Source organism: Penicillium riverlandense, assembly GCF_028828495.1.
Source record: "Penicillium riverlandense strain IBT 135883 chromosome Unknown utg000002l_segment0_segment0, whole genome shotgun sequence".
NCBI lineage: Eukaryota > Fungi > Ascomycota > Eurotiomycetes > Eurotiales > Aspergillaceae > Penicillium > Penicillium riverlandense.
Window position 1 is genome coordinate 2,910,173 of NW_026643195.1, and position 15,750 is coordinate 2,925,922.

At 51.0% G+C, this 15,750-nt stretch overlaps 4 protein-coding genes across 4 annotated transcripts; 2 read left to right on the forward strand and 2 right to left on the reverse strand.

Moving 5' to 3' along the window:
- Positions 1-463: 463 nt before the first annotated feature.
- N7474_003496 (uncharacterized protein) lies at positions 464-3,894 on the forward strand (the record flags this gene model as incomplete). The annotated part of the gene is made up of 2 exons (XM_057194911.1): positions 464-623; positions 3,797-3,894. 2 exons carry the CDS (start codon positions 464-466, stop codon positions 3,892-3,894), a joined length of 258 nt encoding a protein of 85 aa, XP_057056266.1.
- N7474_003497 (SH3 domain protein) lies at positions 3,628-6,465 on the reverse strand (the record flags this gene model as incomplete). Its single annotated transcript, XM_057194912.1, has 2 exons — positions 3,628-6,318; positions 6,409-6,465. 2 exons carry the CDS (start codon positions 6,463-6,465, stop codon positions 3,628-3,630), a joined length of 2,748 nt encoding a protein of 915 aa, XP_057056267.1.
- Positions 6,466-7,918: 1,453 nt separating this feature from the next.
- On the reverse strand, positions 7,919-8,809 carry N7474_003498 (uncharacterized protein; the record flags this gene model as incomplete). Its single annotated transcript, XM_057194913.1, has 3 exons — positions 7,919-7,929; positions 8,119-8,261; positions 8,460-8,809. The coding sequence occupies 3 exons, from the start codon at positions 8,807-8,809 to the stop codon at positions 7,919-7,921; spliced, it is 504 nt and encodes a 167-aa protein (XP_057056268.1).
- A 4,153-nt stretch (positions 8,810-12,962) lies between these two features.
- On the forward strand, positions 12,963-15,116 carry N7474_003499 (protein phosphatase regulator GAC1; the record flags this gene model as incomplete). Its single annotated transcript, XM_057194914.1, has 2 exons — positions 12,963-14,753; positions 14,805-15,116. 2 exons carry the CDS (start codon positions 12,963-12,965, stop codon positions 15,114-15,116), a joined length of 2,103 nt encoding a protein of 700 aa, XP_057056269.1.
- Positions 15,117-15,750: the final 634 nt, after the last annotated feature.

Here is a 15,750-nt window from a genome sequence, read left to right on the forward strand (position 1 = left end):
TGTACTTTGTTCTTTCTGTGCATGTTTCTTCTGGCATATGTTTTATAGCTGTTGATACCTCTTGCCCTGCTGAGGTACAATGTGAATAACATAACGAACGATCGAGTCTACATTCCTGAACAAGTATTTATTGTCTTCATAATTTGTAATAATGAGAATCTTTTAACCCTCGGCAGGTGAATAGACGTCCTAGACCACAAGGCCCTTGGTAAGCCCTACTTATACTAATCAGGCACAGCTGCGTCATTGTCCCAAGTTTCGGGCTTCCTATTGTAGCTAAACGGTCGCTGGATTCTGCAATCGCAACACACCAAGTTATCATGACCATGCAATCCCCCACTGCGAAGCGACTTCAAGCCTTCGAGCCTTGCCCCCAGAACTCATCGTGGCCATCTCGTCCTACGGAGTTAGAATGATTTCGGTTTCTGAACCGCGATCTCCCTGCTGTGAATGAGCAGAAGGCATGCTCAACAGTTTCCTGGTGCTCGAAGGCATTGCACCCTCAGAGACGAGGCGCCTGAACGAGGCACCTGACCTAAAAAGCATTCCACACCTCAGCTATGCTAATCGTGCCGAGTACATCGATACTTTGAAGACTCAAGCCACGTCTCTTGAAAGCTTAGGTTTGGACCTTTATGGTGAAAGGAAAGACTAAAAGACCTGAGGGATTTCGTGGCTCTGAAACAGCTGACCATTTCGTCAACAATGCTGATCGGGCATGAGTTCAACTGGTTCAGAATTCCTTTTATCCTCACTCTTCACGAGAAACTGCTTCCGAAGCGTTTGACGCATCTTAAACTCCGCAATAACGGAAATTATGTTGAGAAGCGTGTGATTCATTGCCACAACGATGCTTCGTCCTCCTTGGAGGGAACCGACGGGGCGGTTTGCGAGGGGGTGCTTCCAGTCTGATCTCTCCGACCTGTGAACTTCCAATCTATTTACCCAATGACAAGTTTTGATATGAGACTGTAGACAGAATCATAGAAGAACAACATTACGGGATGTCCTTTTCAAGTCCTTTTTTTGTCTTGTTATTGCACTATCTGATCTACGGTCTATCGATTGGCCTTCTCTTACACCTAAATCCATTCAAAGATACGTTTCAGAATGCTCATGACATCCGTTACTAGATCAGCTCCTGGAAATTTTCCTCAATCTGCCGTATCAAAGCATTTATATTGTAGATTGATACATATTTCACCCTCAGGAATCTCATTCTGTGTCGGATTAAGAGCTCAATACTAAGCTTTACTTCCTTTAGGATTCTGGCACGACGGGGCATTCTCAGGGGACACAGTCTTGACAATATTTGCCCACTCTTCACAGAAATCTGCCATTTCAATATCTTTCCGGGAGAGGCCGGGCGGTGAATGAGTCGTCCAGCAAAAAGTAATAGAACTGTACGTCTTGATAGTCTATTAGTAATTTATGCAATAACCTGAGCGCAGAGAACTTACTGTCTTTATCTCCCCGTGGTGATTCACTTGCTTGCATTTTGTTCCCACGCCGCCAAAGAAATCCTAAAAGAATCAGTGAATGGGGCTGCCCTAGATCATTCGAGTTCACGACGAACAATTATCTTCGTCCAATTTCGACAATGAAATGTCTTCCGGATCTCGTGGTCGTTCAGTAGTTCCCAACCCGAAGTGTCGACTAGTCTGCGAATCCCGTCCTTCACAGAGTCGTAGTGTTCTCCATCTGATACTTTGATATTGGCTAAGGAATCCATTGCGAGTTTTCTTTTAGGGCTTAGAGTTTGGACTCAAGAAGAGATCGATTGTCAATTAGAAGCGGGGTATGTGTCCATTAAAGAAATGAACAAACAAGCACGTGATGCAAGGACCTAATATAGCGGCGTTCCATCAGACAAGCAAGCCTAAGATGTTTGCTAATTCCCTTGTTCCTATTCTAGCTCCTCTCTATATCATTTTGGCTCCTAAAAAAGGATAAGGAGATCCATGGCCTAGTCATCTGCAGCACTGTATTCTAGTGTTGTCATAGTATCTCCTACATCCCAACTAGCGAATTTAGACTTTATTTAATAAGGAAAATTTCCACTTTTCTTAATCTTCACGACGCGTGGAATGAGTACCATGTCATCATTACCTCTTCAAGAACTAACTAGCCTCCATAGATTATCATTTTTTGGTGGGCCCATTGATAAAACTCTCATTTATGACGAATTTAGAAAAGGGATGTAATTAGCCCAGGATCGACACTGACTATTAACAATGATCTGTAGGCCATAGAACGCTTGGTCCATTCTAATAACTGAGATTTCACCTCCAACTTAAATAGCAGTCTCGACCACCTCTAAGTCCAAATCTTGCTTTTATCTAATTTTCAACCAGTTCAAATTGCGCCTACTCGAATTTTGATCACTAGAACACTTTCCAATCTCAAGCTAGACTGTGAGTGTTGAACATAAACATGCAGTTCCTTTGGGTTATTCTCGCCGTGGCTTGTTCCACTGCTATAGCTGCACCAACGCCTGAGAATGAATTATCAATTCGCCAAAAGGTGAGTACATATTGTTAATATTATCAACTGATCTTATTGAATCTAGAGACTGAGTGCTGTATAATATGTATAGGATGGCGGTGTCATTAAGCAGTGTGTTAAAGACATTGAGCACGACAAAGGCGGCGGTATTAAAAAATGCCTCAACACTATTGAGAAAGGCGGTAAATAATCTAATCGACAATCTCTCTATTTCCAATGGCAGCCATTGATGGATCAGGTACGATTTCCATACTGCACACTTTCTTCTTGAGAAGCATACTCTAACGCAAGAGCTCTTGCCTAGAGGATTCTAGGCTCGAACTATGAGGTGGAGGGGGTGGGGGGAGGTTTAGCGGTCATACTTTGGTAGTGGTGCGTGCGGCCAGAAGATTTAGGAGTGTACAGGCACTGCTGCTTGCAAATACTGTTGTGATATCCTTTTTCTGTTTTGGTATAGGGTTTCCCTAAGTTCATGTTTTCCTGCACCTTCATGCAAAGGCAAAGCCCCTCTAGGGGATTAGTAGACTGTATCACTTCGTAGCATAGGTTGAATCAGTTAGGCTTCGTATCGCAGGAAGAGATACAAGAACGTCAGGCCGAGGCATGTCTCCTACGTGACTCATAGTGATGCTCGAGTCTTGCTCTCGCTTTAAAGCGCGCTCTACGATGGTATCTCGAATATGAATACTGTGTGTTGGGGAACGAATAGTTGAGTAGAGAGCAGCGTAATCGCTAGTTTTGTTTTCGTTGAGATCGCTGCTGTTGGTGTCACTCCTGTCTTTAGTCTCATCATTATTATCGACTAACCGTTACTAACCGCTTTCTAGGCCGACAATTCGTTCCAAACATGCTTATTTATAAAAGGGCACAAACAGCCCGCCGGTTTGATGCAGTATCGGTGGGATCCATAGCGAATAAATAGAAAAAAACTAGTTGTAAACTATTTTATCTCAAGTTGATCTCTGCTGTTATTGAGCAAGACATACATGTATTCTTCGCATGAGGGTAGTCATCACGAGCATAAAGCTTTGGTCGCTTGGAAGAAACCATCAAGGCCTTGAAATCATTCATTCACCCACTAGAAGTTCTTAGTCGGAAGAAAATAGCCTATCTGTCCCATTCTTACACCACCTCGCTGACAACAGTAACATGAGTCCCGGGAAACAGTCCTGTACGGCCGGCATAGCAGCCCCAAAACCAGTCGTCGTTGATGTTCTCTGCTTCAGTAATCTCCGCGCCACGTGGGAAAATCAGTTCATCCTCAACCTCGTCTTCCGGATACCATGACCAGAGGGCGTGAACGATGAGACCGACACCGCCGTCAGGAGGGAAGCGGCGGAAGGAGGGGGCCTGTTGATTGACAGGGCTGCCAGTGCCTGGGGAATCTGAGTTTGTCGGGTTGTTGTTTGTGGCCATAGCACCGCGGAGGCGCGAAGCTTTCTTCCGTCGATCAGGTCCCTCTTTCCAACTCCAGTCACCCTTGCCAACTTCGGGGGATGTTGGGGCGGGTGACGCAGGCGAGGGTGCGACGTGCTCATCTTTGAGGGCACGGCCGCCTACCAAGTCGCGCACAATCACGCGCCGCTGACCAGACTGATGGTCCTCGAATCCGACAATAATCATTCGGTGGCCTGCTAAGCAGCGGCGCCAGCCATTGTGGCCATTTTCTTTGCTAATTTTTGAAGTGGCCACGAGCTTGAGATAACAATTCGTGCAGACGTCGTAGTCTCCGCTATTGCATTCCAGGCAATGGAACCGAGTCACCGAAGCAGGGATTGGATAAGTGCAGATGTCACAGTTGGTAGAAAATGAAAGGATCTTGTAGCTCTCCGGTTCGGACTGGGAGGACAAACCCACTACTATTGTATCGGCTGGCGTTGAAGGGGCTGACGAGGACGTGCTGGCTGTGATGCGCCGGATCGGCAGCAGGGCATGAGTACAGCATCGTCCTTGGTTGACACATCGGTTGCAGAATCCCCAGTCTCCTAGGTTGCACTGACTGCACTTCCAGAAACAGTCGTTGGCTACAGACTGGCAGATGTCGCAGAAGAGACCGATTGCTCGGCGATTAGCTGGGTTGTCAGTGGTCATCTGCCTATTGTTGAAGATTGTCTGATATGCAGATTCTGCGGGACGAGCATATTTCACCGAGACAAGAATATGGCCTGTCTCCTTCGTCTGTACTGGTTGCCGATTTGACGATGCAAGGATTCGTTCGAAGGTCTCCTGTGCAGATGCACCAAAGCCATTCCAGCGAAGACAGCCTCGTCCTGTTCGATAGCACCGGAGACAGATGTGATAGTTACCGTCTTTGCATTGAAGGCATCTTTTGTGCAGATTGTATTGGATATTTTGCTTTCCGCAGCGCTCACAGGAGATGGATGGTTCGATGAATTGAGCGCTTGGAGATGGAGGGACATTGGATCGTGATGAAGATGGACGGGATCTACCAGATCGGGAAGCAAGATCGCCCCTAGTTGGAACGAGTGGCGAGGACAGAGAGTGGGTGGTTTGATCTGTCGGAGGGGAGCTGTGAGATGCTTCTAGTCGGGGCGAGGAGACTGAGGAAGGAGGAGAGTTGGTCGTCGTTTGACCGGTGACCTGTCTCGAAGAGCTCCGCTCTCGCCTGCCTCCCATCCAAACATCAGAGATGGTCTGATCAGACTCAGTTGCTCGTCGTAACCTTGTCGATGATGCGTCTGGTCTCGGTCGTCCTGCTTGAGAGGTTCGAGAACGGTCTGAAGTCATGTCACTAGAAGATCTTGCTGCAGGTCGCAACGTGTCATCCGATGCAGAAGCCTGATTCAATGTAAGCGGCGATGTGTGCTGACGTTCACTAGTCTGGTCGGAGTTGCGTCGTCGATGTGTGTTGCTTGGGCGAGACTGGTCCAAAAGATGGGGTCTGGATACAGGCGGCCGCCTGTCACCTTGTTCCCGAGAGATAGGAACTGGCTCTGAAGATCTTTGAGCTGACTGGGATCTGGTCTGGGTTCGTGAAGTGACGTCGGGTGATTGTCTCCGTGGATCGCTTTGTCGAGAGTTAGATCGCTGCATATGTCTTCGGCGATAGGCATCTGCAATGCGTTCACTGAGTTCTTCTTCCTGCGTGGGTCCCAGATTATCCAGATCGATGTCATCGAGCAATCCTTCCTCTATGATTTGCCGAAGAATTTCTTCCTCCATCGTCTCTGCCTCGGAAGACAAGCTCAACAATGACCGCAAGCTCGACTGGTGTTCGATACGTCGGGCACGGTCTCCATCATGACCCGAACCTGCCCCGAGACGTGGGGTACGCTGTTCCGTAGAAGTCTCATCTTGTCGGCGGCGAGTGCGACCCTCATCTGCGTGTCGCCCTGAATCATTTCTTCGCTCTTGGGTCCGCGATGGGTGTGCCCGGCGGTTTTCGCGTCTCGCTTGCACTCTACTCTCTCGCAAACTTAGTTCCCGAACTTCCTCCAGCAGCCTGTCATCGTCGTAGTTGCCCTCTTCAGCACTCTCGTCGTGCGGTTCATCCGGTGGGAACACTGAGTCACTCGGTTTGTATCGCCCCGCAATCTCATCCTTCTCGGCGGCAGATTTGACGCGATCTGGATGAGCCGCCAAGACCATGTCCACCAGGGTGGTTACGGTAGCATTTGGTCGGGTGCCGCGCACATCGGCCCGACAGGAGGGGCAAGTGAATCGGGCAGACGAAGACGTCGAGGACCGGCGACGCGATCCCTGGGCCGTGAACCATTCTTTCACACACGAGCCGCAAAATGTGTGTAGGCAGTCGAGGAGGGTTAGCGGCTGGTAGAGGAGCTCGGTACAGATCTGGCAAAGGCACAGACGTCAGTCATGGCGGGGGGCGCAAGGAGGAAAAATGGAAGGATTCTGGAAGAGCTGGAAAGGAATGACACATACCGAGCATACCAGTTCCTTCTCCAGGTCTGCCAGACCTGGACTGGCCAGTTGCGCCATGAGCAGGAATAATGTGGACGGCGATGGACCGGGAGTAAACAGAGGAACCAAGGAACGCACGATCGTGGCAAGAGAGAAAGTGGCTGACTGTCGGGTGGAGACCGATCTTATCTTTTGTCACGATCCACTACTACAGGTAGTTACTAGTAGAAACTACACACTTTTTGCATGGTAACTATTCCGCTTATACTCGGGTGCGACTCAACTGAGGTGAAAGAAGATACGAATGAATATTCATACGACTTGCCAGGGACTAAGTGGTCCCGTGTCAGGGAATTGGATGTACTGATCTCAATATATATCGCTCACGTTCAGTGGAATCAGCTACCATTAACTGAGATACGACGTCCTCTCCTTTCTTTCAGATGACTGAAAGGTCGGTTAAGACTTGGTAATGAGTTGTGTTACCCTGATGCGAGACTGGCCTGGTTCTGGACCAAATTCCAGGCACCTTATTTGCACCAACACTTCTGGATGGAATGAGACCAAGGAATACAGGGAGAAACAGACCCGGGCATTTTCCGGGGTAAGATTTACATCCGGATACCAAGTCGACGTTGCCAATTATACCAAGTGCATTCGCGCGGTCATGGATAGCGACTAAGAGGACCGCAGATATTACAAAATGGGGCGGACATTCCTGTATTCATCGTCAGCACTTAGAATACACATAGTCACAACTGTTAGCCACCGACGATATCTACCAAAGCAGACGGCCGCCGAAAGGTTCGAATGGCCAAAGTCCGAACGGCCGCGGACTAACCCACCAACGCGGCGACCGAGATCGCTGAGAGTATCATTGAAGCCATTATAGGGACGAAGAGCATAGCAATAGCTCAACAGACGATGAGAAGAGCACGCGCTCAGATGAATACACCGGGACCCCATCCGAAGCTCAGATCGATGAGCTACTCGAATTCAGACTGTTGTTAGTGAGACCCATGCATCGATAAACCGGATGGAGTGACGGTAAAAGGTGGTGAAATTCCTCCCCGCTGCGGCTGCGTCCGCTGTGAAGTCAACAGAGTGTACCGAAAGGTAAGAAGTATGCAACTCATGATAAGCCAGAAGTTCTCATAGAAAAATATAGATGCGTAGCAAAGGGCCCATTGCATCGCACAACGGAGAGAAGGAGACCAAACTACTGCTTCTTAACGGACTTTGGGACTGGGAGATGCCGATGACCAGATCGAGAAGTCGGAGAGCTCCGAATTCGCAGAAATGTGGAAAGAATGCAAGGCCGAGAACGTGCCTACCAAGTTTCAGCTTTCAGAAAACAAGACAAAACGAAAGACAGACTCATATGGCGGAGTAAAGGCCAAAGTCTCTAGAAAGGTGAAGCAGGAATCCTAGGATAGGAAACCAGATGTACAATTACTCTAGGATGTGCAATTGCTCTCTGAGTCAACCATCTCTACAGCACATCTCCACCTATACAAACCCCCAATATTCTTCACGCCCAAACTAGAAATACCAAATTAGGATAATCATAATCCTAGATCAGCGGTGGCAGCAATGCAGGCAGGACACACAGTTCAACGGCCTGATCGCGCACGCCCCATGCAACATTTCATATGAAGTGCGAGCACACACCGCATTCTGTTCTTTGGAGTGTCGACTTGAAGAGGGCTCGGCATGATTGCCCAAACTCACAAATCAAATCAGAGTTTCGCCTATGCTTTTCGTCTTCGTAATCGTCCCTTCGTATGTGGTGGCGGCGTGGCGGTTTTGCGTACCATGCCAGCGCCCTGAGCTTAGCGGTGAGCTTTGGGTGGATGGTCTCATCTGGCACGGTTCTGGTTCTGTCATTAGCTGAATCCACGGCCCCCTTTTCCAGGTGCATTTCTCCTCGGATGCTCGGTTGCATGTATAGAATAAGACAGTAGTAGTGCAGGTTGGCGCTTATGGGCGGGTCATGTGCACACTTCATGGCTGATGCTGATTGATGCTGATGGCTCCATTATCCCAGTCCTTGTCCTGTAGTCATTCCTCACGGAACCCCCGGAGCGCGGGATGTAGACGGACTTGAGATGTCCCCGGAACGCGCAAGGGTATGATAACCTGCCCCGCGAGGGCGCGCATTTACATCCACCTTCCTGTCTTGCTCATCGCGGATGTGGCTGATGCTGTGCACAGAGGAGAGGGCGGGGAAGTTTGACGAGAGGCGAGACCGTTGCCGACCAGACAGGCAAGGGGGCGAGTAAGAAGTGGGAGTGAAGGCATTGGCGAGATAGAGCAGAGTTTCGCTCGGACGTTGCTGTTGAGCTGGCAAGACCTGGCCAGCCCCCTGCGATGCACCCCGCAAATTTTGTTTTTTCGTAAGCGATGATACGGCATCAGCCATGCGAGGATAGAGCGCAAATGAGGGGATTCAGATCGACCTGGAAGTCGTGATCGCCATGGCTCCTCGAGTCTAATGCTGCATGTGCCCTGATCCACACGACGAAGCAGAACCTCTAGTTATTCGCGGGTAGGAGATCCCGGAAGTGAATCTTAGGGTTTAGGATAGAGTGTCCATGCAATTGACATTAGCAAAGATGACATTTTGCCCGAGACCAGCATGCATAGCTTAGGGCTGGATGGCGCCAATTTCTACAACAACCGCCATTCTCCAAGTCACGGCGTCATCACAGCGCCGTTGACATAAAGCACCAGGGTGCCTGATTTGTCCTGCTCGTGTTATCGGAGGGGAGGGGAAGGCATTGGGGAGGACAGACCGTCAGCCTGGGTGGGGAACGCCTTACCCGGTCGTGCTGGTCTAGAGGCTTGGGCCGTGAAAGTGACGGGCCAGTGGGAAGGCCTGGCCAAATAATTCGGACGCCCCCAGTCCTGGGGTGCAGCAAGTAATTGACACCAAGTAGTCTCGAGTTCCTGGCTTGACTGTCCTTTGCTAGCGACACGGTCCCTTCTCACGTCGGTCCATGGTTGGTCGATCCGAGCGCCTCAACCTTGATGAGCGGGGATGTATTTTCCATGGCGGGGTTGACTTTGCGACTAGACAAATATCACGAAGCCCCTGAAACAATAACAGCATCCCCATCCCGAGATACAGTCAGGCCATGCACTGACCTCCTGCTGCACTATTCACAGCACCATGGCCCCACACAGCCACCGGGCGCCAACAACAAGGAGCCAGTCAGGGCTTCGGGATCGAGCGCACTGACTACCGTGAGCAAGTCTAGGCTGTTGTCGATTATTCTGGTGGGGCGACCGGGTGCATGTTCCTCTGTCTGTGCTATAGTTAGTTGAGGTGGGCGTTCACTAACGCCTTACCATTCTGTAGTGCCAGATGATCCGAACTATGCGTTTCATGTTGGGCATTGCTGCATCCCTGATCAAAATACATCCTGTCGGTGTTATCTGCTCAAATCAAGGCAGCTGCACGTTGGTCATGCGGACGACAGGGATTATTTGGGCTAGGGTCAGGACAAGAGATGTACGTAGTCTGTTTCCATGTTTGATTTAAGAGCCCCCTACAGATATTGATCTGACAAGTCCGAACTATAGTGAAAGCAAGATTAAAGCTCCATTGGCTACACCGACATTCTCTCGCGGCATTGACAAGCTTAGGACATTATTATCTCACTTACCAAACAGCTTTCGACCCCGCGCACCAGCATATGGGCCAGGAGCCGCACGCAGTCAGCCCACCGAGTATCATGGGGGTCGGTGGGGTTGAGATGCACGTGCATCCTTAGATGGCGTGCATTCCAAGGAGGATCCACGCGGGGCAATATGTTCGGAGCACGCAATCATTCGAAGGAGTGCGGGAATACAGACACGCAATGCATTGTTGATGCAAAGGGAGCTTGAAGGTGAGAGCTGTGTCTCCCAAGGTTCAGCCACAGCAACGCCGTCGAACGGGCGCGCTTGTTTATTATTCGTTCGGAGATCGAAGCAAGGTCCCAAGCCCGAGCCTTGACCTCTAATGCATGGCCTGACCGCTTAGGCGTCAGACCATCCAGGTCCTCAATACTCTAGGGGGTTTTTTATTGGGAAAATAGATTAACTCACACAACCTTGCTGGTGGTGCGATCTCGAACAAGATCTTCGGCGGTAGTCGACGTTGGAACCAAACCCTGAGGGTACCAAGGGACAGACTAGCCACCGGGCGTTATCGCCTCCTGCAGAAGTTGCAGATGGCGGCAAACTTTCTGCTCACCGGAAGATTCAGATTGGCAGGTTGGATGTGGTCTTATCGTCCATGTACTGGGTACAAGTGGGGGTGGATCGACTTTCGCATGGGGGTGCAAAGGGGGGTTTGTTTTGACGAAGGAAAATTTCGATTTTGCGGGAGGGATCAACATCCCATGGATCCTCCAGCCTTTCTCTGCGGAGAGGAGAGGCCGATCAGGGCGGACGGGCCAAGTAGGTCTCGACTCGGCGGCGGTCTAGCCGAGTGAAGGGGCTCGGCTTTGCTCAGATGGGCGTCCCGACCACAACCCACGGCGCATCCCTATCTCTGTGCCAAAAAAAAAAGAAAGTTGTTACATAAAGTAAATCAATTTTAAACGACCAACTCAAGCCACAAGATAGCCGCCGCCGCCGTTGTGACTGTTGAGTGGCGAGAAATCAAAAACTCTGCGACTCAACGGATGGTCCGGGCGCCAGGGCAATAGAATCGACCCAAATTTAAAATTTTTTCTTTATGCATTCACAGTGAGACACAGCGCCTCCGGAGGTGGGATGGACCGGGATGGGGGCTGCGAAGGAAATCGTAAAACAAGAATACGACTATCAACAGGTTCACAGCGAGTCCGACCGATGTAACAGGTGGGTTCCACCGATTAGACTGTCCGGCCGTCTACCAAGTCTTCTTTCAGTCCTCGCAGGGCGCATGTATTCCATGACTCTACCATTTAGATCGACAACAGAAGGTCAAATAGTAGTGTCGCTGCCACTGTCGACATCGATAGAGCTGTCTAGGCCAACGCCAAGCGGCGAAAAACCAAGGAAGTGGGCTCTGCGCAGACTGTCAGTGCGTCTTGACGTCACTCATTGCGCGTGGCAGTAGGCCGGATATCACCACGCGCGCGATAGAGATAAATAGAGAGATGCTCAAGGAGTGAATTGGATTGAATATGTTCTCTTCTTAATGGTTCTTGTCATGTAATTACTGTGATGATCCTTCTCATTGCATATTCTTTTCGTTTATTTCAAGATCGTTTCCTTTCCTATCGGTCAGGCCCACCGGTGGAGCGACTACTATGGAGACTGGAGTGTAGAGCGCCGCCCCTACTCCGGAGTACAGACGTCCTGCTACAGTAGTTTTGCAATTTGATCCCTGGCGCAGCATGCACGTCACAGCAATGCCACCGGGGCAAGGTTCAGACAGAATAATTTCCGGAGACCTGTTAGGTATTTGGATGTGGACGTAGCGGAGATATTAGCCATGTTTCACCGCACGTTGAGGTCTGACGTGGGTGTTAATTCCAAGGTCGTCGAAGCAAGATCGAAGGGTTTCATTATTATCATTATCCGTCGGGTTGCACGGCAACTAAAGAATCAAGAAAAAAAAAAATTGAAAAAAGAGGGGAGCATAGCATCCAGTGTGTCCAGTGCGTGGCCCATCCAATTGATTATCTTGGTTCCAGGCAAACCGGGGCCACGGGCCTCGCCGCTAAAAATTGGTTGGGGGCTTTGATAAGGACCGCGAGCACTGAACAGACTTCGAAAAAGAGAGGCGAACAGTCTACTTCGTAGTTAGTGTAGCACGGTGAAATCATACTTTTTTTTTTTTCACAAACAGGAAGGTGGCTTGCGCAGTAATAATAAAGTGGTGGCCAAGGGAGGAATCAGACGTTGTTAGTACAGTTTGACCCGACCCACTCTGGTGATATACGAGCGGAGTCGCTAGGATGCTAGTCTAGATGCAGGCTTTTCACTCTCCGGTTCGTACCAAGTACTTACATATCATCATCCCATCCCTCCGGCTTTCCCTTCAACCCACTCGCGCCGCCTCCCCAGGCAGCTTATCAACCTCCATCCAAGCACGACATGTTCTTTTAATCTTTTTTCCCTTTGCCCCGCCACATCCCGTTCTCTCTTTCATCTCTACCCTTTCTTCGCTTCGTGATTGTCTTCTTTCTTCCTTGTCCTCTTCACTCACCCCCATGTTCCCCCAAATTCATCCAGGTAGGCGATAGTTCTCTCTCCCTCACTGCACTGCCCTCCTGCCCTCTCGCACTGCAAACAATCCATCCATTGCCTTCCAGTGCCACTGTGTTGTGAGACCTCTCGTTATCTCGCCTACCACTGGCGCGCACGCGCTTTCTCTCTGGCCATCGCCGTGCCACCATCTGCTGCACCCATCCTGTACCCCCAGTCGCTTTTCCTCCAGCTGGGATTGGGATGCTCTGCCTCTGCTCCGACCGCCGCCACCCCATCATTTGCTTTTTTACTGACGGTCACTCCTTCCTCCTAGGAATAACTCTGTGATCCATCAAGTTCCAGAGAAAACAACTTCCTTCTTGTGTTGAAACACGCAAGTCGGCCGGATGCCATACACTGCGCCGTTGAAGTCGTTGCTCTCCGCGCAGCACATTGAATTCAGTGATCCCACCCCCGAGGTCCGTCCCGAAAGACCTCGTCACAACTCCCGCTCTTACTCCTCCACCTCCTACGTCCGCCGACACCGCAGGAGTCCTTCGATCTGCAAACCCACCGTGCAGTCTTCCTCGGAGCCCGTCTCGCGCTCGTCCCCCTCCATTGACCCCCATGCCAGTCTGAGACAGTCCCCGCCGCCGTTAAACAATGCCGTCATTCCACCCGGGGCGGTGATGTCCCCACCAGAATCTGCTCTGAATTCGAGTGACGACGAGTCGCCGTATTCGGGTGGACAGGGGATCAGGCTCGAGGACCTGGAGGCGGCAGTCCGGTCCATCGAGCAGAGGAGAGAATCCTCTCCAGAAAGAAGCATGGGGCCCGCGGAGCAGGCCGGCACCGAGGCTCGTTCCTCGTCGAGTCTGCCCTTATCCAGAGAGGCCCGGAAGATCACTCACTCGCGGTCGTCGACCGAAAACTCGATTATCTTGAAACGGGAGGAGGCCCTGACAAGCTCTCCCGAGGACAGTGATGTGGAATTCGAGTCCAAACCCCCCATGGTCCGCAAGAAGTCTGGTGAACTGGTTCGTCCGGCACTGCGGCCTCCGTCAGCTCGCCGCCGCCCCTCCAGCATGCCGGGGACCCCGGTCTATTCGAAAGCGGTCCACTTTGACGCTCAGCTGGAACACATCCGCCACTTCCTGCAGCTGGACAAACCCTTGGCTGTCAGTGCGGAGACCTCACCGGTAGACAGCCATGACACTGAGGGCGAGTTCCCTTTTGGTCCCCAGGCGGAGTCTCGTACGGCGTCCTGGGAATGGGATATTCGACTCTCCAACTTCCCCACGGATGTGTCTTTGAGTCAGACTCGGCCCGTTCGCCTCGAGCGGTTGTTCTTGTCATCCGATAAGAATGTCCTGATCGGTACGGTTGCCGTGTCCAACCTCGCATTCCAGAAGCAGGTCGCTGCCCGCTTCACCTTTGATTACTGGAGGACGGTGTCGGAAGTGAGTGCGTCGTTTTGCCACGATGTTCGCCGGAAGCATGCCCACGACGGGTACGACCGCTTCACCTTTGAAATCAAGCTCAACGACCAGACCAATTTGGAATGCAAGACCATGTCTGTATGCATTCGATACAGTGTGAATGGTCAAGAGTTCTGGGACAACAACAACTCCATGAACTACCAGGTCGACTTCGTCAAGGCGCCCAAGACAGCCCCGTCCAAGTCGTCCAGTGGACCTCGTCCATCTCTTCCTCGCAGTCGCAGTTTCACCGGCTTACACAGCACTCGCCCACACTCCATGCCCGGATCATTCGATGATTTCCCAGAGATCCCTAACAAGGTGCCATTCTGCGATCCCTTCTCGGGCGCCAACGGCGTGTCGTTGACCCGGAAGACCTCGGACGATATCGACACCGTTGCTCCTCCGAAACCTCGCGAAAAGCATCACCGCCAGGCGTTTGGTACCCGGTATGATTTTGGGGCCTCATTGTCTGCTGCCATGCGGACCAAAACTCCCTTAGATCGGACCACTTTGGCGGCGCGCGCGAGGTCTGGACAGACGGCCGATGAGACCTCTGCTAGAAAAAGCCCAGATATTGCCTTGGGCAAGGCTTCTCCAGTGAGCGATGATATTTGCGATGGAGCTCGTGTGGGAGATATGAAACCGTCCTCATTGGTGTCTAGCAAGCCGCGTCTCGAGTCCTCCGTGTATAGAGAGCTGGTCGATCGGTACTGCTTCGTGAGTATTCTGTCTCCTTTCATTCCGGTCATAATTAAACTAACCCTCTAGCAGTATGGTTCGCAAGGCGTGAATCAGAAGCCGCCGGCTCCAGTCTCTACTGCGAAGGCGAATGATACAGAGCATGCGAAGCATTCTCCTCCACCCGCGGGGTATGCTCCCTCGCCGCCTTTGTCTCCTCGCTCCCTTCCAGCGGAGCCGTCCGCGCCCGAGACACCTCGTGAAGCACGCCCGGCGTCCACTTCGCTGAGCCCGCACACCTCCCCGCGCGCCTCACCGTCTCCCAAGTCGTTCCGTTACCCCTACCATCATCAGAACGGCTTCATGAATGATCCTCCGTCGTCACCGGTTATTAGAGGGTGAGTAACATAGATTGTGCTATGACCACCACCTCTGGAGTGCGACAATCGTCCTTTTCCATTTCCTTTTTGGCCATGTGTCGTTGACATTGCGTTGAAGGGGTTCGGGTCTTCCTGTTTGTCTGGAGATGGATCATCACTCGCACGATTTGTTTTCCGTCGCCCCTATTCCAAGTGCTGCCAACCCGCCATGTGTTGGGGTTTGGTGAAAATAGCCGTCAGTAGGGTCTTGCTGGTCAGTCGCGGCAGATGTTGAGCACGATCATCCCTTTTGCGATGCACAATAAACCGCGGGGGCATCTGCTCATGCTGCGTGGCTGGCCGGGAATGTCCCTATTTGCCATGTCGAGAGAAATTATCGATGTGACGAGTTCAGTTTGTTTGTGGTCATGGTTACGTTTTTCCTTTTTTTGTTTTTCCTTATTACGCATGATGACTCTCCCACCAACCCACACCACTCCCGAGGCATTTTCGATTCTGCATCTGTCCGACCCGGTCAGAATATTAATTTTTTTTTTTACCACAAAAAGTTTTGTAGTCTGCCCGCTGCCTCTTGTTGCTGTTTGTTTCCCGATGCATCGTCTGCTTTGGACGTTTTCCTGTTGATTTGCATGGAGTTCTGGTGTTTACTTTTGTTG